Genomic DNA, 22,070 nt, shown 5'->3' with positions numbered 1-22,070 from the left:
CGGACGCCACGGGAAAGCGATTTTTGAATGTAAACGGGCGAGACAGCTCGGGGAGGCGCGTTAGGGAGGGAACCTGCGGTGGCTGCAGCTCCTCCAGCGCTGCCCTGCGGGGGAACCTGCCGCTGGCAGCCGGGCAGGGGCCGGAGCTGGCCGGGGCCTGAGTCGGGGCCGCCGCCGTCAAACCGAGCCGCTGCCGCAGCAGTGGGTCTGCGGCTGAACGAAGGCACACTGCTGTACCCGGCTTCCCTCTCAGCTTCGGGTGCTTTTTTGCTTTGCAGTTGTATTTTCCTGTGCTGATTCCCCCATCCACGCTTGTTTGCGAATATCACAAAGGTGACAAGTGTGAGCTGCCTACACACGAAGCAGGGAAAAGAACTTTGTTCGGTTTATCAACTAACCCTCCACTCCCATTCCCACTAAAGGAGAGAAAAAACACGTCTATTTTTGAGGCCCTCACTGCAGTAATTTTTTTCCCTCATTTTTTAAAAGCGAAAATATAAATTATAACTTCCCTCAAAGTTAGCTCTAGAAATATATGTATGCAAGTAGCATCTGTTTATTCAAATATAGTTGTTTTTCTGCATAAAGAGAAAATTTATATGTAAAACTTGGATTAAAACAGTCCGATGGCTTATAAGCTTCTAATTTTGTGACTAATTACTGCCTAAAATCCACAGGCTTTGGTGGTGTTACCTGTTGCTAGCTTAGTGCAAAATTAGACCTGCAAATATTACAACAGTCTCACACTATTTTTTTGTTGGTTTATGGTTCAGAATAAAGCTTCCATCTTCTGTTAATCATGCCACACAGCAAAATAATTAAGTAAAGTGTAGCTGGAGTGCTGCAGGCCTCCTGCAAGTAAAGCTGCCTGGCCAGAAAATGCCATCAAATTTCCTCTCCTGTGCAGGTCTGTCAAAAGTTTTTGCAGAAAGCAGTTCGTTAGTCCTGATAATTTCCTCTCATGAGTGGTAAAGATACTCCACCTAAAACAGGGAGATTTGTCCCGATCGGCTCCAGAATCATCAGAAAAAAAAAAAACCACCAAGAAACCAGCAACAAACAACTTCTGGAGGGAGATATTATCACCGGGCATTATAAGGAGTAAAACAATCGGCTCCCTAATTTGTCTCTCACTCGTTGGAGGATAAAACCCACCTCGAATGGCTCAGAGAGGCTGTGAGAAGGCAAACAGAAACTTTAGCTGTGACTTGAATGTGAACTTCCTGAGATGTGGGGCACGTGCAGCTTTTCACCTTTTCTTCACGTTCTGGATCAAATCCTTCCTGTTTTGATCTAATATAGATATCATTATTTAAAATATGACTGTAATAGACATGAACGCCGTGTAACTAATCTTGACAACGTACCTATAGCTTCAATTTGTGCCAGGAATTAATTGGCTTTATTCCAACTGCTAAAACTCGCTTTTCAGCCTTTATTATAGTTACTCTCTAGTAATGTGTGGGTGGATTTGTTTGTAATTTAGCATAGGCTGTCCCTGGCACTGCACCATACCTTCTACTTAGTACAGAACTGTAACATCAAACTGGGGGGGAAAAAAAAGGTGCAGGTGTGAGGGCAATGAATTTATCATCCCTCCGGTCGGAGGTGGGGAGCTCGCATTGTTAAGCTCACGTCAGCGGGCAATAAAAACCTCTTGGCAAGCCGTGCCAACACAAACGAGAGCAGGAACACGGTAAAATGTAAAAGCCAGCTTCTCTGACGCCGTGGCTTCGCACCCTCAGCGGCGTTTCCGTGCGGCCTCAGCCCGCCCGGAGCGCCGCCAGGCACCCAGCCGGCTCCAAGCCATCCCCAGGGCTTCCCTTGGGATCACGGACTCTCCTGAAGGTACAGCTGAGCTTTTCCCTTTTTTTTTGTCCGCGGTGGCGCCGGGCTCCCCCCGCAGCTCGCCCCGGGGCCAGCGGGGGCAGGGAGCTCCCTGAAACCCCCGCGGATGGACCAGAGAAACAATAAAGAACGCTGCTTCCTAACCCCGGCAGAGCTTCTTGATTCGAAGGTGTGGCAATGCAGCGACACGAGTGACAGGACAGCGGCTCGGTGCGCCCGTGGCCTCGGCTGCGACACCCCCAGCACACTCACAGAGGCAGAGCAAAACGCCTTGGGGTAATTAGCAAGCTGGCGTCCAAATGTGTGCTTTGTGTCGGTGCTAAGGGGGTACACGAACATCAGGTTGTAGGAGGCGGACTTGGAGAGCATCAGTTTAGATCTGCGTTACTTAAAGCAGGTTTATTTGCGGTATGTAATAGAATTGCATCTTACAGTGCTGGAGTGCTAAGCCTGAGCGAGGGCCGCTGTGCAGATCCGGGTGTGCTGGCTCAGAAGAACCTGCGAAAAATGCATTTCCTTCTCTTGAGCGGGGGGAACGCGGGGGGAACGCGGCCGCTCCCCCGAGGGCCGGGCGGGCCGGGGAGCGGGGGAACCGCGCCGGGAGCCGCGGCGGGCACGGAAACCTGCGGGCACGGGGGATGGAGGGACAGGGGCAGGGACGGAGGGAGGGGCGGATGGATGGGTGGATGGATGGATGGGCGGATGGATGGATGGGCGGATGGATGGATGGGCGGATGGACGGATGGATGGATGGATGGATGGATGGATGGACGGACAGACGGATGGATGGATGGGTGGAGGGATGGATGGATGGGTGGAGGGATGGATGGATGGGTGGAGGGATGGATGGAGGGATGGGTGGATGGGGGGGTGGATGCCCCGCTCCCACACAGACAGGCAGGGCCGCGCTCCGCCCGGCAGCCGCTCGGCCCGCGTTCCCCCGCACCGCCCGGGCACGGCTGCAGCCCGGTCCGCGCGGACCCGTTAGGCCGCGGCGGAGCCCAGCCGGGACACCGCGGCCGGGCCCGGGGAGCCGCCAACCCCCGGCACGGAACGTGAGGCAGGGCGCGGCCGAGGCTCCCTGCTCCGCTCCGGGCTCGGCGGCCCCGGGCTCGGCGCGGTCCCGGCCCGGCCCGGTGCAGTCCTGGCCCGGCCCGGCCCGGCCCGGCCCGGCTCGGTCCCGCCCCCGGCTCCGGGAGCGCTTGACAGGCGAGCAGTCACGTGGCGGCCGCAAAGCGCCTCTTTGCGACCTCAATGACAGGCAAAATGTGCGACACAGGCGCTGTGGAGGCAGGCGGGGAGCGGCGCTGCCTCCTCCTCCTCCTCCTCCTCCTTCTCCTCCTCCTCCTCCTCCTTCCCGGGCCAGCGGCTGAGGCAGCGCTGCCCGCTCCCGGCCCCGCGCCCGGCCCGCCGCTCTCCTGCCTCGTCGCCTCCTCGGCCCCGGCAGGGGCAGCCCGGGGGCGCCGCGGGAGCCCGAGCGCAGCGGCGCCTCCATGAGCTCCTGAGCTCCCACCCTGCCCCGTCCTCCCCGCGGCAGCGGCTCCAGGTGCGCGGGTCCGAGCAGAGCCGGGACGCAGCTGGCTGCAATGGCGTCCAACATGGACCGAGAAATGATACTGGCTGATTTCCAGGTAAATTTCAAGCCGCCGCCACACAGCCGTGGCCTCTCGCTGCTTTTCTCTTTCTCCTCGTTGCTGTGCTGCCTGTTCTTTGTGGGGAGGTCCGGGGCGGTGGGTGTGAAGCCCACCCTCTGAAGCTCCGCTCTCGCTTTCCTTCTGTTTTTGTTTGTCAGAAATGGGGAGCGTGTGCCCTCTTCTCTCGAGGTGTGTGGACAAAATGTCTTCTTTAACTTGGAGAGTTTCAGTTTTTAATTAATAAAATAAAGCTTTTTCATCCGTTTCGCTTGTTCCTGCCCTCTGCAACCACCCAGGCCCCGGGACAGCTGTGAGGCAGCTCCCTTGGAAGAGGCAGATGCCAGGGAGGATACAAAACTCACCAGTCCACATGATTTGTCACAGTGTTTGTAGTGAATCACTTGCTGGTGCTACAGATTAGTGCTGAACAGAGGTGTTTCCATTCCAGCATCAACACTAAACTCCATGGTTGCCTCAGCCCATGACTGTTGTGATGACGGTAGAACTCTTCCCACCCCATTCCAAACAACAGCGTGTTTGTGTAGAAGGGAGGAATATCCTCTGCAAAGCTGTTTGTTACCTTTCCTTCTCTCTACAGAAGGGCTGTAACTTAACTTCAGTCTTCTAAAACTTATCTCCAGAATAAAGTCTTCCTGTAAGTGAAAGTGATGTGTTTAGGAGTGTATATTGCTTATTTTATATTGTTTTTCTAAGACCAAGTAAAAAAGTGGAGGATACCTGCATGTGAAATAAGGGAGGGAGCCAAACACATCTGGGAAGGGAATCAGATGGTATTTGAATATACTTTTTTAATATTTGCTTTTAAATCCATTGGGGTTTTTTTAAGCTCTGTCCATTTGCAGTGGTTGTTCTTACATGGATAGGCACCTGGATATCCTTGGATTGATTTGTGAAACTGCCATCTCTGTGTTCAGCTTCTTAAAAAAACTGTTAGCAGTGAAACTATTTCTTTCAGCTGAAAAGAAAAAAAAAGTAATCCCTCCAATGCACTCTGTGTGTTTCTTTGGAGCTCTACAGGTAGGGTGATGTAGTGTGCACAGCAATTCCTGTGTACGAGGTAATTAAGTAATTCCTCTGTTGCAAAAGGTGCCTGGTATCTCACTGACGTAACTCATGGAGTTCCCAGCTGGTAACAGGGAGCTGTCATCCCCTCCTGTGCCCCATATCTTACACCTGTATTCATTAAAATGCCCACCAAATGTTACTGAGTTGACACTACTTTGTTGTACTTGGCGGTGCTTTTGTGTGTGTAAGGGATGACATCCCAGTTTTAGGGCTGGGATTTCACAAAGGAGTTTTTCCAGGAGCAGCACCCTGTGTGAAAGGAAGCTGGGACCCCCATTCTGCATTCATTCCAGTGGGAACAGATTCTTATGGGATCCCACATTATTACCTGAACTTACAATCAGGAATCCCAGAAGATGAAAGGAGTGGCTGGTGAACATAAGATTATTTGTTCAATAGAATTTTCAATACAGATTTACACTTTGCAGGTGTTTTTTGCTATTTTGCAGTATTGTTGTGCTTGGATTTTGAAACCATTAATAAAAGTATAAGAGCAACTGCAGTGTTTGGTACCATGAAGACAAGTAAGTATCATTACAAAGTTGCAGGTGGGTGGTGGAGTCACAGTTTTAGATCAAGGGTGGATGACATAATGTGTCTGAACCTAGGACACAGGAAATATTTTATCATATACCAATCCTTACTTAAAAGGAACCCAAACATTTTCCTATTGTATTTCAGCAGACAGCTTTGTTTTCCTGTTTCATTGTATTTTTTTAAGATTATATCAAGTGTCTACCTGATTTTGAAGTACTGAACTGTTAATTGTCATGCAATTAAAGATTCAGATTAATAAAGCACAATGTCAGTCATTATTAGGCCTTGTATCTGTAGACTGTTAAAAAACAGTAAAGGTTTTTGGGTCTTTTAAATACTTGGTGGAATCTGCAACTCATTCACTAAGAATTTAAAATGGAGAATAAAACATTATCTGCAAAGTAATTCTGCATGATTTTCCCTTCTATATTTTCTGTACCTTTTAATTAATAAATATATTTCTCAGAGTTCTGCTGCCATCTTCTATGTTTATATGAGGTGTCTTGTTGAAGAGTGGTGCACACAGTGAAAATTTCAAAAGCAATTCTTTGTAGTTTAGTTCAGCTAATCTTTAGTGAATTAGATTGGGAGGGAAACTTCCATCACCATTTCACCCTCACTTTTCCCAAATTGTGTTTAAGGGGGATAGAGTAGTGGTCTTTAAACCCTTGAAAGGGTTTTTTCTCCCCATTAAAAAAAAATCATAATTGTACTGATGCTTGATGTTTTTGTGAAGCTTTCATGGATTTATTTAGTATTTTCAAGAATTATTAGGGATTTTGCCTTGGGTTTCAGCTAGAGCAGGGACTTGTATTGCATTTATTTTTTTTCTTTCTAGCTCTGATTGTAGTAACAGATTACTTCTGTATTTGGAGCTACTAAAGAGAATTACTTATTTTTAAAAAGTATTTTGCATATGTGTATATATATATATTTATATACTTAATATATATGTGTATACATATATACACACACACATAAACCCATGTAATTTTATGAAATATTTTAAGTATAGAGTAAGGCACAGTGAGTGATCTACCAAAATATTTTTGCCTAATGTCTCAAAACAATTTAAGCCTGTTCTGTGTGGTTTATAATTATTTTCTTTTCCTCTCCTTTTTAATGAGGCTACTGTGTGCTGCCCAGGGAGCACAAAATACGTATTCATGCATGTGGGCTGTATAAGCAACCTGCCTAACTTTTCCTTCTTAGGCCCACACTTAGGAAAGATTATGCAGAAGCTTTGCTTTGTGCATGAGTAGCCTGATTGTTTCCAGTGGAAGTAGCTGATGTGGAGCTCAGTGCACAAACAAGTTTTAGCTTTTTTACTAAATGCAATTCAGAACTTCTCCACAAAGTGTCATTGGCATAAAGGAAGAACTCCATAGGAAAAAGCACAACAGCTTGTTTTGGTAGTGTAAATTCTTCAAAAAGGTAGCTGCATGTGAATTGGTAAGTGATGCTGTAACACACTTCACATACTGGGGGAAATAAGGGCATAATTTTTACCAGTTTTTGAACAACTGTTCTGTTTGTTGTATTTTACTGCAAAGTGTGCTTCCGGCTTCAGTGGGATACCCAGGTGCTCACATGGTACAAATATACTCATGATCTCTTGCAGTTTGAGGTCTTCTTTTCCCTATAAAGAAAACAGGTTTTTTTTCTTTTTAATTTTTAAAATTTAGTTACGCAGAGCTTCATTTAATTGACATAGATTGGTCTTCATTCCCAAATTTTAACTTTGGGTATTGTCAGAAGTGTCAGATACTGATGTTTTTGCACACTAGCACTTTTGTTTTTACAGCTTCACTTAGGATTGGAACTAAAATTAGCAAAACCATATTTTTGTCCTTGTAAGTTATGTCCACCTATAGGACCACTTTATTCATGCTGTGTGCTTGTCCTCACAACAATCCTAAATGTGGAGGGGGCCTAAGGGTTGCAGTGTTGTGGGGGTTGCCAGATCCTGTGTGTCCATGTATTACAAGAATATCTGGCACTCTGGAGCTTCAGGAGGAAATTTTTCAAAGAATTCATGTTTTTCATTGACCAAAAAATAAGTAGCTCAGGATTTGGTCAGGGTGGGAGGATTTCAGAGTGAAGTGACAGATGACAGAACTCAAAAATCCTTGCTTTCATTGAGACAATGGATTTCTAGTAGTTTTCTTCTTCCCTCTTTCATCTCTGTTCATTGTGAAACCAAGGTATGTGCTTTTTTTTCCTTTTCCAAATTTTTTAAAAACTGGATGATAGACTACTTTTGTGTGATTCACACACTTGTGTATAAAAATGTCTTTTTTTTTTCAAAACTTCAACTTTGTGTCAATCTCTTTCATAAAAACAGGTTTGTGGGAAGAGCAAGGGGGAATTGGGAAGGAAGAGCCTCATTGCCATCAGTTGCAGCAAAGTGAGAAAGTGTGCTAAATGATTGTGTTTTAAATTAAAAAATTGACCATGACAGTGATACATCAGTTTATAACTTCTTGTTTTGTTTGTTTTTGAAGATTTAATTGTCATTCAATCTACTTGTTTCCTTCTGGAATGGCAGAAATTAATGAAACTGGAGAATCTTTTCACCTGGAGGTTCACGCAGTACTGTTAAATAACTGACAAGATAAAGTTTTTGGTTTGGTTTGGTTTTTTTTTTTTGTTCCTGTCTGCTTCAGCCCTGTAGAAGATTATCTCAGTTGTGAACAGTTTTTACTGTCCAACAGTCTGTGTCTAGAATTTATATTTGTATTTTTTTTAAGGGTGCTAAGTGAGCTTTGCTTTCCTCTGTGCTTGTTGGCATGGTGGCTGAGGTTTTCTGTCATTTTAATCTATTGCCAGTATAAAGATTTGATGGGTGGAAAAGGTGGGCAGATACAGGAATAGCTTCAAGTCAGTACCCTTGATTCTGGCCCTGGACTGTGACTTAGGGTGGGTGCTGGAAAGTGTTTCAAACATTGCTGTAAGGACAAACCACTCACTGTGGCTTCTGGACAAATCTCAAAGTGGATGTCGTTTATGTTGATTTCTGAAAGAAAAAGACATGTTTTTTTCATTAAGGTGCTGGGGCAGAAAGGGCTGGTTTTGCTTTCTGTGCAGGGATTCACTGGAGTGTTTGGGAATTTGGAACAAAAGATCGTTGCTGAGGAGAGTTCCAGTCAAAGTTTAAACATAAGCTGGAGGACACTTTCCAAAGTTCTTGGAGGCCTACATTTTCACCAGAAGGTCTCCCTGTATACCCCGGTGTACATTTGTTCAGATCTGTCTGAGCTTAAACCTCAGTTTTACTCAAACCAAAACCTCTCTTCAGTGTGGCCTCTCTGTAGATTGTGGAGTGCAGTGGGTGCTGAACTGAGCTCTCCACAGTAGCTGGAAGGAAATCCAGTACTTTAGAGGTTGGAAATCAGGGTTTGGGATAGACAGGTTTGTTTAATCATACCTCCTGCTGGGTGTCTTTAGTTAAAAGTGGGCTCTGCTGGGTTTCTAATAGTCAGATTAGTCAGTGCTCTGCACTGCTTCACCTGACCTGTTTTAATGGATATAGGTTACTGTATCTTTAGTTAAATTTAAAAATAGATAACAGGACTGTTTTTCACTGTAAAAAAAGAGGCCTTTAGGACACTGTAGGATGTTGAAGTTCATACTTGTGAGGCCTCTTAATTTGCATTTTGATTAGAATTCCTTTTAATCTTTGTTGGATTTTATCACATTATAATTTTGTGCATTGCCCAGTCAGTAACACCTTTGGAACTGGTAGCTGGACCTCTTGGTTTGGGACACAATTGGTTTTGTTTGCTGTAAATGGCCCTAGGGCCAAGAGACATGATAAAAACATACTGCATGCTTAGTGTGTTCTAGCTTGGTTATTGCCATTTTCACTGCCTGCCACCAGTCACTTCTGCCATCACTTCTATTAATTTATACCTTGTAGGGTTTTGGAGTTCGGGTTCATCAGAACAAGGCTAATTTGATTTACTGGCCTTTAAACTGAAGGTGAAGTGGGTTCCAGAGCCATAAATAAGAAGTTGGAGTAAGAGTGGTGTCCTTTTAGAAACATAACTTGGATGTTGTCATTGATAGCTCTTCATGGAAAAGCCAGTTAATTTCTCTCATGTAAGGGCAGATAGTTAATTAGAAATCCTAACTGACATTTATAGAAAAGAAAGAGGCTACTTTGACTGTGATTTGTGTGCATTACACCCCTGCTGTAGGAAGCTGAATAATTTACCACTGGAGCACCAATTTGTCTTTAGAAAGAGGTTTGTTCTGTTTTTTTTTCATTCAATTACCTTGAAAAGACTCTTCACATCATAGTAATCATGTCACCATTTCCATCAGCCCATTCATATAGGTATTTGGGTTAGTAGGTCACTGAAACAGATTGAGAGGTGGTAGCTGTAGGATCCTTTTTCAAATGCCATGACAACCAGTACTAATTATAATATTGAAATTATTAATTATGTGTCCTCCCAAAGGCTAGGAATGGGCTTTCATTGAAAGATACTGTGAAAATGATTTGTCATATTGAAAATACAAAATGGGTAATATATGTTGGTAAACAAGAATCATTTACAGTAAACTTTACACTTACTGAGTTCATATTTCTGTGTGGAAGGAGGTGTGGGAGAGGATGAGCATTTGAGCCATTTGCTACCTGTCTGAAGGGGCCTTGAGAGTCTCCCATCTTGAGAATGTTGTGTTGGAGCTGGAAAACCTGAAAGGGTAGAATTTTCCTCTGTATTTGGGTAGTTCTTATGGTTCAGTTACCATTGCAAGCCTAGTTTTCACACACTTCCATACTAGAAGTAGAAGGTAGCTTTTTAAAGGAACTACATGGCATATCTCTGATAGGATCTCATATTTTTCTAGTCAGTGAATAAATTTGTGCATATGTGGGGCAGGCAGCCATTAGATGAGTCCTTTCCTTTAACTGCTGTAGGAACTGGAATAAAAGGCCTGGGGAAGTACCTAACATTTTACTCGTCCCTCATTATTTGGATGTAAGGAAATGACATTCTTACTGGCTGGATTGATACCTACTAATTAAGCCCATTTTTTAGAGTTGACGAGTTAATGTGCAATTGTAAAAAGAAACTGCTCAAAGAGGAAATCAAAGCCCGCATGTATGCATGACATGTTGTTTGGTCTATTGAAATAGTCATCTACTGGTCCTCTATGTCTGACTGGTTGAGCAGGTCTTTGTTCCACAGCAGTAGTTAATGCTTTCAAAAGATAATTCATTAAAGCTGAAGTTCTTAAGAGACATTTTGAAACTAGAACAGAATACGTTAGCCCTTGGGTTATTTTATATAAGTTTCATATTTTATCTATTGTGGGAAACAATTTGTAAAGACAAGAACACTGAAACTGAGTCATTTCTATAATTTTTTTTTCTAAAGGTCAGGTTGTTTGTGTGAGCAAATACCAAAGGTGCCATATCAGCTCAGATCGAAGACCCAGCTGGCCTAATGTCTCTTGTACAGCAGTGGCTGGTCCTTAGGAAAGAGCTGAAAGAGACAGAATGTGAATGGATTTGCCTCATCCTAGTTTCTGGAAGTCAGCATTATGAAAGCTTGATGATGGGGTTTGTTGTAAAACTTTGGAAATAAACTGTGCCTGCTTGAGTTAGTCTTGTGTTCTTCAACTGACTGAGTTCTTGAGAGACATTTGGATAGTTTTGTGATATGTGTTTGTTCTGTAGAAGCTGTGTTCACTTTTCCTCAGTGTGTTGTATACATGTACATACTGAGCCTGTTCTATGTACTTTATTGGAATTTCTGCTGTTTCTTATTAGTACAGAAGCAAAATTTGAACTGTAGAAATATTAACCCCTTCTGGTTTACACCACAACACTGTGGGAATGTGGTGTTTATTTCACCTTTAATCAAACTGATTTAAAGAGGAGTCTACAAGTGAAAAACTTGTATTTAAGTTCCTTTAGAGTTCTGGGGACTCTCACAAATATAATGGTTTACTGTGTGTGTCTCTGCTGACATTTTAGGGTGAGAGTTTTCTGTACAGATCATCTGTGTTACAGGATGGTCTGGAAAGTTCCTCAGTAGTGGATATCAGTGCACAGAATTCATGTAGCTTTTCTGATTTGTCCTTGCCTTCTTTGAATACTTATTTTCTTCCTTTGGTCCCACTAATTTACTGTCAGGCTTTCTTGACCTGATGCTTTTAAAAGCTTATATAATATTAATGTCTTTAGAAAACTGATTATTTTTTTCTTTTCTTTTCAGCCCTTGTTGGCCTGTGCTCTTGGTATGGCCTGTGCTTGGAGTTTGAATGTGCTTCTGTTTCCCTGCTCTGGATGCCCGTTGGTTTTGGCTGGGGTAGAGTTAATTTTCTTCCCAGTGGCTGTTATGGGGCTCTGCTTTGGCTTTGTGCTGAACACGGAGTTGATAATAAGGAGATGTTTTTGCTGTTCCTGAGCTGAGTTTGCTCAGCGCCAAGGCCTTTTCTGCTTCTTGTGCTGCTACACTGGGAAAGGGCTGAGGTGCGCAAGAAGTTGGGAGGAGACACAGCTGGGACAGGGGACCCAAACTGACCAAAGGGATTTTCCAGACCATGTGACATCATGCTTGGTGTGTGAAGTGGGGGGAAGAAAGAGGAAGAGAGGATCTTCAGAGTGTTGGTGTTTGTCTTCCCAAGTAACCACTACATGTGGTGGGACCCCGTTGTCCTGGAGGTGGCTGAACACCTGCCTGCCCATGGGAAGCAGGGAATTATTTCTTTGTGTTGCTTTGCTCATGTGGGTGGCTTTTGCTTTCCCTATTAAGTTGTCTTTAGCTCAAACTGAGTTTTCCAGCTTTTACCCTTCTGATTCTCTACCTGGTCCCACTGCTGGGGCAGTGAGTGAGCAGTTCCATGGGGCATGGCTGCTGACTGGAGTTAAGCCTTTTCCAGGTTTTGAAGAGTATGTCTTTCCTTGCTATCCTGTTCTTTACAAAAAATTAAAAAGAGTGTTTGTGAAATGCTGACTAAAATAGTCTTTTGTATGGATGAGTACTCTTGCTTTGTGTGCTTGTCTAAAATTGGCTTTTATTTACTATTGGGTTGTTTTTAAAGTTCTGCTGCTTTTGAGACAATGAGGAGAAAGGAGATGAGTGCAAATGTGCAGCAAGTGTTTGTTTGACCCATACAATTATTTTCTTCTTTCCATCAGTTTTTTTTATCTGATACTGTAAGGGCAAAATGATTCAGGAAACCTTGGGGTTTTGCCTTCACTGACATACTTAATAAAACTATTAAACAAACACAGAAACTTTGGGAAAATCCTAACTAAAACATGTTTGTTGGGTAAAGGCTGTCTTCAGTCCTCAGGAAAGACAAATGGGTTTGGTAGCATAGGGTACTAATTAATGGGTACTGACTTTTGGTTTGTTTTTTAATTCAGTTTGACCACTGCTCTTTGTATGTAACGTGTGTGGCTTAGACACTGGAGTGTTAGCATGGGGCTTGGGAGGCTTGAGTTCATGTCTTGGCTCAGCTCATGGGCTTCCCAGGGATCTGCCTTCGTGGTATTCTGGAATCAGAATTTGCTCCAGAGTCTTGAGAGAGTTTACAGTCTGCTGGAATCCATTTGAACGTGGTTAGTGTGGTGCTGAGTTAGTTAGTTCTGCTGAGAAGTGGTTAGAGCTTCATGCTACCAGTTTAGACTTTGTCCCCAGCTTGCTTTGTTTGGAAGGCTTGCAGTCATCTCAGAGTGTGGGCAAAGTTCACTCCTGTCTGCTTGGTAGCTACAGGTTGAAATGTCTTCTGTGACCTTCAAAAATATTATTTTTCCTTCTCCCCCCTTCCTTCCCCACCTCACTTTGCTTAAGGGGATGCTCAAATAGGAGAATGATGAAACTTGTAAATAGTTGGGTGTGGGAGTTGAAATGCGTTGGGCAAACTTTATTCTGGCATATTTGCCTAAAACCCTTTCTTGATTTCTGATGCTGGTAAGTAAATGAGCTTGTTTTTGCTAAACAAACAGCTGCTGAATCTGCTTTATTTTTACCAGATGGTCTTCTGAGTTATGAAAAAAATCAGAGAATCATTCTTATCTCTTCAGTTAGATGTTTGCAGTAGGTGACCTTTCAGTCTGTGTCTTGGTCGATATGCCTGGATGTTGTTTTTTAAGTGTTTGTCTGAAACAGAAGTAAAAGTTAATTTCATAACCACGGATGAGTCATATTTAGAACAGTCTCGATACTTTGGTAGGGCTGTTGCAGGGTCAAAATGAGCAGGGATGCCACAGAGGGGTGGAGCTGATGAAGTCTGTGGAGGTGATCCTGATACTGGTGGGACTCTGGGATGAGAAGAGCTGGGGTACCAAAAAATCTAAATTGTGAGTGTCTGAATGTGCTGCATCTCTTGATAGCCCAGAAGGGAGTTCCACAGGCATCTTAAATTTGATATTATGGTACTAAAACCCTTACTTGCTTGGCTAGGCATATTGGCTTAACTTTTCCTGTTTTGGGGGAAGAATTGTTACACTTTGTTTCAGTAGCTTTGTAGTAATCACCATTGCAACAGTATATGTGTGAATTTAAAGAAAATTTGCTGACTTATTAACATCTCATGGGTGAAATAGTATCCTAAATCTTTCTAGGTTTGAGTGGGTTTCTAGCTGATACAATCTGGAGCTAGACTTGATTCTTTGTAGACTAGATAATTTTCCTTGATTACTGAGCCATTCTCCTCATAATGGATGGGAAAAAGAAGTGAAGTACTATACTTGAGTCTAGAAAGAGGAAACTCAGGATTGGATTGTTTAAAAATCTTGCATCCAGAAACCTGATTTTTGTTAGGAATGCTTGGAAAGGGAACTTAAGGATTTTTCTAGAAGCAGTAGTAGCCACTTAGTGGGCTGTACCAGTGTTCCAGGAGCCTGAGGGAGGCCATGCTTTGTCATTGTACAGGTGACACCGCTGCTGCCAGGAGTACTGGGTTCACTATCAGTCACTCCACTGCCAAGGCAGAGCAAGTCCAGTGAAGGGTTACCTAGGAAGGGAGGAGGCTGGAGCATTTTTGTGTGAAAGGTGATGTTAAGGGAGCTGGCTTTGTGTAGCCTGGGAGAGAGGAGGCTGCAGGAGGATCTAGTTGCTGTCTCAGTTGTACAGTGGGTGATAACAGACAATACAGAATCAAATTTCTCTGGGAGTTGGAGTCTGAGGGTGAGAGGCAGTGGATATAGGTTACAGCTTGGGAAATTATAATTAAATATAAAGAAAAACAATTCTCAGTGAAGGTGGTAAAGCACTGGAACAAAATGCCCAGAGAGGCTGTAGATTCCCTGTCTTTGGAGATGTGCAAAACCTGGCAGGGAGTTGAAGTGTGTCTGTGAACTCTCTGGTTGTAATTGAAGAGGTAAATAAAACAGTAAGGTAAATCTTGGTTCTTTTACACAGGAAATATGCAAGGAGATAGATAATATCCTTTGCTATAGCTCAAATGCTACTCAGAACATCTCTGAGTGGTTTGTTGTTTTGAAGCTGCTGATCTGGGTAATTCAGCTGTCCTTCTGAGCAGGCTTGTGCCCTGGACTGAAAGAGTTTTCCAAGCTTAGTCTCTCTCAATTTTTGAGAAGTAAATTACCCAAGGGATAGTGAATTGATTTTTGACAATATATGTTCTTTGGCAGCATTTCTTATGTCTCTTGAAAACCTCATATATCTTTATGGAATAGAGTTAACTCTAGCTGACGTGCTCTATCTAGTGATAAAAATTTATTTGGTGCTTTCAAAAGTAAGCACTTCCTAGGGTGTTGCCTGTGCACTTGAAGATGTGTTAATGCTGACTTCCTGAGCTTTTGTAGGAGATCCCAGAGGGTGAAAGCTTTTCTTCCTAGGCAATCCAGTTGAATCTTGTGGTACCTCCATGCAGTTGTTTCTTTGGGCATTGTAGCGTTTGGCTAAACATTGAAATGATGGGCTGAGCTGGATTATTTTATTTTTCATCTGACTGTTACAGAAGCAAGTGGTACCCAGTGTAATTCACAGCTGTCTATCTGCCTGGTTTTAGTGGGGCTGAACCTGTTGTACAAAATGTTCTAGGCCTAGTTTGGGTTAGATGGTCCTGTTTTTTGAGAAAATACAACTACTATTAGTACCCAAAGGAAGTATGAAATTGTTCAAAAGGAACATTGAGACTTAGTCCTCCATATCCAGCTACTGCTGTTGGGCCAAAAGTGGCCTTTTGGATACTTTGCCTGCTGCATTTTGCCTTGGCCAGAAGGGGAATGGTGTCACAGGTGAGAGACATCCTGCCTTGCTGCCAAATGCCACGTGCTGCCAGCTCCTGTGCAGCAGCTGCAGGCGCTGCCTGCCGGGGCAGCAGTGTCAGTGTGTGTGAGTGTCAGCAGCTGCTGCTGCTCTCCAGCCCTGCTGCAGGAGCAGCCCTGCAGGATCAGCCCTGCAGGAACAGCCTGGCTCTGTGCTGGCAGCAGCAGCTGGCCCTTCCAGCTCTGCCGTGGAACAACTGCCTGCATCCCTGCAGCAGGTGCCGGGGAGCAGCTGCTGCCAGATGGGGAAGGCAGCTGCTTCCCTGGGCTGTGGAGGTGGGCTGGAGCCTGGGCTGGTGGGGTGGGGTGTCACAGAGGGTCTCAAAACCCACATCCAGCTGTTACAGCTGCTGGGGTCAGACTATCCTGCAGGGGATTTAGGAGAGTCAGTCTGGCATCCTGCATTACAGCTTTCTGGATGCAGCTCCTAGGTTTGCCTCAAATGCCTTGGTGTCTGTCTGCCCTCACAACTTCTTTCCTGTTGAATTATTTCCTCAGAAACTACTTTGCTTCTTTTATTAAGGTTAATGTTACTATGCAAGGATAGCACCCTAATGGTTACCTGTGAAACATTCCAAGGGTAAGGTCTTGATTGCTGTGGGGATATGAAACTACCTGGAAAAAATTTGGAGAACACTCTTAAAATTTATTATGTAAAAATTTCAGTCTGCCTGGTGGAAAACGCTTACCTGCCCTGGAAAAGCAGGATGCTAAGAAAGTTGTTTTAATATTCAGTAACTTTTATCTTCAAAATCTGATTTTGTATTCAGCACACAACAATAGTTTTCTCATCTTCGCGTTCGTTTTCCTCTTGTGTGGTCTGGAAAAGCACAGAAGTGACTGCAGAGTCTCTGGAGCTGCTGTGAAGGCTGAAAATGATATCCTAGATTTACAGGAAATGCAGAGAGGAGGAAGAACTTGTTCTACCTTTTCTTCTCCTTTGTCTTCCAAAAAAAGTTCTTTGGTTTCTTTCTGATGTGTAAAGGTTTACAAATCAGTGAGCCTTCAAGGTTTTACCTTTCCTGTGGTGGTTTGTTTCTTTCATCTTTTAATGACTTAGAGGATGTGCTGGTTGTTCATTGAAACAAGATTTAGTAGTATTCTGGTAGGAATTTTCTTTTAAAATATTTAATGCCTTCTGTTAAGCAGGTCTCTCATGAAAATAAAGCTGAATAAAAATCTGTGAATAATAAAAAGTTTCCTCAGCCTCTCTCTTTACTTGCTCAAAGATGCATTTTTGCATCTTTAGGGCTCATCTGCTATGCTATATTTTTAAGGATTTTTTCACTTCTGTTTCTGAACAAATTTAACTTTCTTATTCCCATTAAATTTTTGTTTGTTTGCTTCTTGCTTGGGTAGAATAAAATGAATAAACATGAGGAAAACATCTTTGTGTATTGTAAATAATTAAACCCTGTGAATTCTAGTGTGCCTTTCTAGATAAGTGAGGCATAGAGCCCTAAGGTGCCAGGTGTCCCTTGGACTTGTACTAATGAAAGTATTCCAAATATAATGAAAATACAGCCAGGTAATATGGGAAGTAGTCCATTAGAAGAAGCTCTTATAAATATTCCAGCCGTAGGAAAAGCTGAAATCAGACCTTGCAATTGGGGATGAGAGGCAAGCCCATGAGGAACCAGACTTTGTTAATTGTGTTGCTCGCAGAACCTGCTGCTTTCCTGTGTGCCTTTCCCTAAAGGAAACAAAGGCAGGAGCAGGCCAGGTTGTTCTGGGACTGATCTGTCACCACAGAGCCTTTGACATCATGTCACGCTTGCCATTGAGGGACTGCCTGTCTCGTGTGCTTAATTTCTTAGGGAAAATCAAAGACATGCAAACCAGGTGATCTTCTTTAGTTTAGCTTGCATGGCATGATGCAGGTCATGGCAAGGAAGCAGCTTTAGTTTTTGGTTGCTGGGGGTTTTTGGTCTCACTGATGGCTTTTGACTTGATACAAAGATTTGTATGTTGTAGTATGTAGTATTTGAATGTTGAAATACTGAAGTATAATAAGATTCTAAATAATCTTAATTTGCTGCAACTTTGACATTAACAGTGTGTTGAAGATCTGGGAATGTCTCTTTTATGGTTACATTGATAAGTAGCACTCATTCTTTCCTGGTGCAATTCTGAAATGTTTGTTTTCTGTTTCATTGACAACTAGCAAAAATGATCCGTCTGGAAAGTGAAATCTTTGTTTAAGAGCTCCACAAAGTCAAATATTAGGACTGTAAAAATGGTGCGAAGATTTTAACCAAAAATGCTTGTATTGGCTATTAAGAATTCTGATGATCTTTATTTTCAGCTGGTGTTTACACCTGTCTGTTCTTGTTACCCAGTGACTCTGCATTGCTAAGTGACCAAGAGCAGGCTTCTATTTTACATTGTAAATCACCAGAAAGATGATTCAGGAAGGATGCAGACACCAGGTGAATTAGCTGTTTAATTACTCTGCCCTCACTGGGATGAGTTAGCTCCTTTCACTGTGTGCTCTGGCAGAAGGATAAGCTAATTTTGTTTAGTTTATCTCAAAATGAGAGTATGCCAAAATGAGCTGAATTGATTTGCAGTTCGTATGGGCTGAGAGAGGACAGTGGCAAGTCAGCAGAGCTGCAAGAACAATAAAAAGAGGGGACAACTAAAACCAGTGTTAAAACCTGTATTGTAGGTACCATCTCCTCAACTTCATCTGCACAGCCCAGGGATGAAAACAACACATTGTTGGTCAAGTTCTTGTTGTAAGTTGGAACACAGAGTAGTTCTTAAAAAAGTCATGCAGATTTTGGAGGCCTGACAAATGAGAAATAGTAACTATTTCTGTAATGACCAGATTAAGTGTATTTCACTGGGATTTAAACAATCTCAGACTTCTGCAGAGCTTTCCCTCAAAGCAGGATTTTTTGCAGCAGATCTGTTGACATCAGTTCCAGTGGCGGGTTGATGGTAGTATGAACCATCCTGTGATTTCAGAAATGACAAGCTCAGGCCCTGTACTCTGCAGACCTATCTGCCATAAGTGCATATAAATGTGTAAGCATTTGCTGGGGATTGTGTTGAAGTTTTGTTCCATTTTTAACTTCAGAAATAACTGCAAGAAATAATGAAAAAGAAGGCAAAATGATGCTTCTGAGGAGCAAAGTGGTATTTTTTAGCACTCCCAATGTGAAGTGGGTGAAATTCAGCATTAACACAGCATGCTCTGAAGTGGAAGAGATTTTGTCTTGTTGCAGAGAGGATCAATGTGGTGAGGAGAGCACTGTAGTGCACAGTAGAAACTGCTGCCTCTCCTCTGCAGGCAAAATTCTCCATAATTTCATCTTGTCCTTCAGACTGGTCCATTTTGTTTTAACATACTGCATGTAGTGCTTTGTAAGTGTGGATTTTTTCAGGGTTGAATTTAGGAAGAGAGAATTAGCCTTGAATTTCTTCGTGATTTCTTCTTTTTATGTTTTCATGGTTGTAAATTGGGAAAAAAGAACTTGGGAAATACGTGACCTGATGATGGCTCTTTATGTCTCGGAAGGAAAAAGTGTTTGCATAGCCTCCTTCTTCTCTTACAACATAAAGGGAATCAGGAAAACTGATCTGTTTGCTGCTGCTATCTAGCTCTGTGTTACTACTGTTAAAAGGTTATTGTTTTTTTTTAATTTTTTTGGATGCAGTTTTTTATGCCATAGTTTTATATAACTGTGTGGTGGAGCAGAAGGAAGACAGTCATGTTTCAGATCTTGTAAAAGTCTGAACTCCTCTTGTATGTTTGAATACAGTTATGATGAAAGATAAATTCCAGAAAGAGACTTAGATCTTTCCTTGTTTCTCTTTTGGTGAATATACCTGATATGCTTCAATGTGAATGGTGGCAAATATATGGCAGAATGAATATAGCAATGCTCTGCCTGCTGAAGTTGAATAGTTGAAAAGGTCTGGGTATCAAAAAAAGGCAGCAGGTTGCTGCATCTCAGTTTTTGCTGAGTAGAGGTGCTCTTGTGTTTGGAATTAAGCTCAGTTCAAAATAAGTTTTATGAGAGTTAACACTACCTTAAAAATGCTATTGTGTTAGATTTCTTGAACGAAGTAAAGCCAGAGTACAGGGCTAGAACTTCGAGGTTTTTTGTGCTCCCTTTTAAAGTAGTATGAGTGTTTCAGAGTTTTGAAGGTAAAACACCTTTGTGGGACAGCACTGTTGTCCTAATTTTACAAATAACTACTTGGTCTTGCTTCCCTAGGTGGCTTGCTCAAGGTTACACAAGAGTCCTCTGGTGGAACAGGGAATTATTTCTAAATGTTTGGTGTTTAAAACTTGAAGTCTGATTTCTGGATTACCCTTTTGTAACAGAAAGGGAAAACCTATACTTTCCCTGTCATCCTGCTGAAATTAATGGAATTATAAGTATTAATACCCTGATTTTGATCAATGCTTTTAATTCTGTTTACTGCTTCTTTTTATTTTTAGGCATGTACTGGTATTGAAAATATTGATGAAGCTATAACGTTGCTTGAACAAAATAACTGGGATTTAGTGGTAAGTATTCTAAGAAAATGACTTCATAGATCAACCCCACAAACAGTGACATGGCATCTTGCTAAGACAGCTGGTAGCTTTATTTCAAATTTGGGGGTGTCTCGTGGCTGGGACAAACAGGCTGTTATGTGCAGACTGTTAAAACCTCATCTCCAAGTAAATGTGATCCTGAGTTAACAAACTCTGATCTGCTGTGATTGTCTTCAGGCTTTTTTTTCTTTCTTGTCCTCTAAAGCCATGTTTCATGTTGTGTTCAATTTCCTCTTGGCTTCATTTTGTAAGAAGTGTTATGGAGGGCTGTGTTTTTAGAAGAAGACCTGTGTGTACACACATGGGTTATTGAGGATTTAGGTTCCTGTGGAAAAAATGGAAGATAAAGCAACTTTTTCAAATTTTCATGTGCTTTTAATATAAAATTAGGATTATTTTTCTTCTGTTGTTGGTGGTTGTGCAGAATTGAGTCAGAATTATGATTAAAGCCATAACTTCATTTAGATTTTGTGCTATCCAGACATCATTAAGTACAAACAAAAAAGCCAGCAAGCAATCATCCTGAAAAATCTCTTTTGCAACAAGGTTCAATGTGCAGACAAGTAGGAGGAAACCAGTAAAACCAAGCAAAGTAGTCTTAGGTGTTTTAAGACTCTATATAGGATTAGTAAATAAAGAAGCTATTAATCCAATTTCTTAAGGTTTAGAAGTGTAAACTACAGCAAACATCATTAAAAAGTGAGTGGTCTTCCTTTCAACTGTAAAACATTTGATTTCCTCCTTTTCTTTTCCTCTTTTCCAAACGAGTGACCTTTGGACCAGTCCAAAATATCAGAAAGTTATAAAAAAATTGGATTTCCAAAATTGGCTGTGGATATAGTTTCAGCTGTAACCTATTGTACCAAACCAGTACAGACTGCCAGCACTTGAAACTACGTGTTAAAATGAGTGCAGTCTTTATTTTGCAACATGTCAAGGTATGAGCAGGAGTGAGACACCAGTGAGCAGAAGGGAGTGTCTGTCATCAGTGGCTTCAAACAGAAAAACCCAGATGTGTGTTGAGTGTTGGAGTTAAAACATCTTGTCTCATAGTAGTTTGTAGTGACATGGCATGAGCTCTTTTGAAAATTCCAGTGTTTGCTGGAAGGCAAGGAGTAGCCTTGTGCATTCTGTTCAGGTTGTGAAGTTCCCAGTACAATCCATTAGATCTGTTGGATGTGGTTTGGGGGATTTGTAAATTGTGTGCATTACAATAAATGGCCAACAGGTTGGGTTGAATGAGAGAAGTGCCATGAAAAATGGTCAGAACAAATAAGTCTCTTCTGAGACTCCAGAATGAGCAGAAAGCAGAGTGAAGTTTCTGAAGCAATGAGAACACCTTTAAATGCTTGATTTTATTAGTGATTACTGGACGATCTAGAAGTAGAATATAGAGAGGAAAGAAGTAATGACCCAAATGTGCAAGCTTAAAAAAGGCATAGAGAAAGTAAGAAAGGATAAAAAATTAGGAATGCAAGAGGTACTTGAGAAAGGTACATAATTTTTGAAACTAGGCAGAAGATGAATGAGAGGTATGTCTATGAAGAGGAAATGGTAAGTTGCAGAAGAAAAAAAAATACTGTTGAGGAAGCTGTAAGTGAAGGAGATGCCCTAAGGGGCTGTCATTAACAGGACACTGGCTCATTTTTATTCAAAGCAGGCTTTGAATAAAAAAGGGAGTGGGAGTGAAAGTCAAATCCTGCTAATCTAACAAGGAGGTAGAAGCAAAAGAATGAAGGAAGAGAAGAGTGAAGAAAGGGAGTTCCTGGGGTGTGAGAGAATCAACTATGTCTGTTAAACAAAGGTTTTTAGCATTTCAGAAGAACTTGAGGAAAGGCTCATGACTTAAGAGAAATGTAGCATTTTTTATTTTGGAATTAAAAGTGCATGATCCACGTGTGTTTGGTTTTTTAAATTCTTTTTTTGTTTGGTGGTTGGTTTTCTTTTTTCTTTACTTTTTTTGGGGTTTTTTAAATACCTTAAATTCAGCAGTCAAGTACAGATTCAGTGCCTAGGAATTGGGGAGGGTTTGTTTTAATTCAACCAAATGGTCTTGGGGTTGTTTTCGCTGAGATGAAAAACTAAAGAAATCCTTTAGTTTGGCACTAAATATGTCATTCAACACAGAGCAAAACTTTTTTTGGATTTCTAAGGA

The 22,070-nt window shown here is 42.2% G+C and overlaps 1 protein-coding gene and 1 long non-coding RNA gene across 3 annotated transcripts in view; both read left to right on the top strand.

The window, feature by feature from the left end:
• The first annotated feature begins 3,208 nt into the window (after positions 1–3,208).
• The window catches only part of FAF1 (Fas associated factor 1), a 149,381-nt gene continuing 130,519 nt past the window's right edge, over positions 3,209–22,070 (top strand). The window contains exons 1-2 of the mRNA XM_064428824.1: positions 3,209–3,479; positions 19,817–19,885. Coding sequence (XP_064284894.1) covers positions 3,435–3,479; positions 19,817–19,885 — 114 coding nt within the window. The 5' untranslated portion in view covers positions 3,209–3,434. The remainder of the gene's footprint in view (positions 3,480–19,816; positions 19,886–22,070) is intronic.
• Positions 3,687–10,717, top strand: LOC135305322 (uncharacterized). Of its 2 annotated transcripts, XR_010366542.1 has the most exons (3): positions 3,687–4,137; positions 5,018–5,092; positions 10,493–10,717. It is a non-coding gene; the product is annotated as an uncharacterized LOC135305322 (long non-coding RNA). The 2 variants fall into 2 exon arrangements; XR_010366541.1 differs by lacking the exon at positions 3,687–4,137 and having other exon boundaries at positions 4,148–5,092.

Source organism: Passer domesticus, chromosome 7, assembly GCF_036417665.1.
Source record: "Passer domesticus isolate bPasDom1 chromosome 7, bPasDom1.hap1, whole genome shotgun sequence".
NCBI classification, from domain to species: domain Eukaryota; kingdom Metazoa; phylum Chordata; class Aves; order Passeriformes; family Passeridae; genus Passer; species Passer domesticus.
The sequence above is the reverse complement of the archived record's forward strand: the minus strand, read 5'-3'. Positions and strand labels throughout refer to the sequence as shown.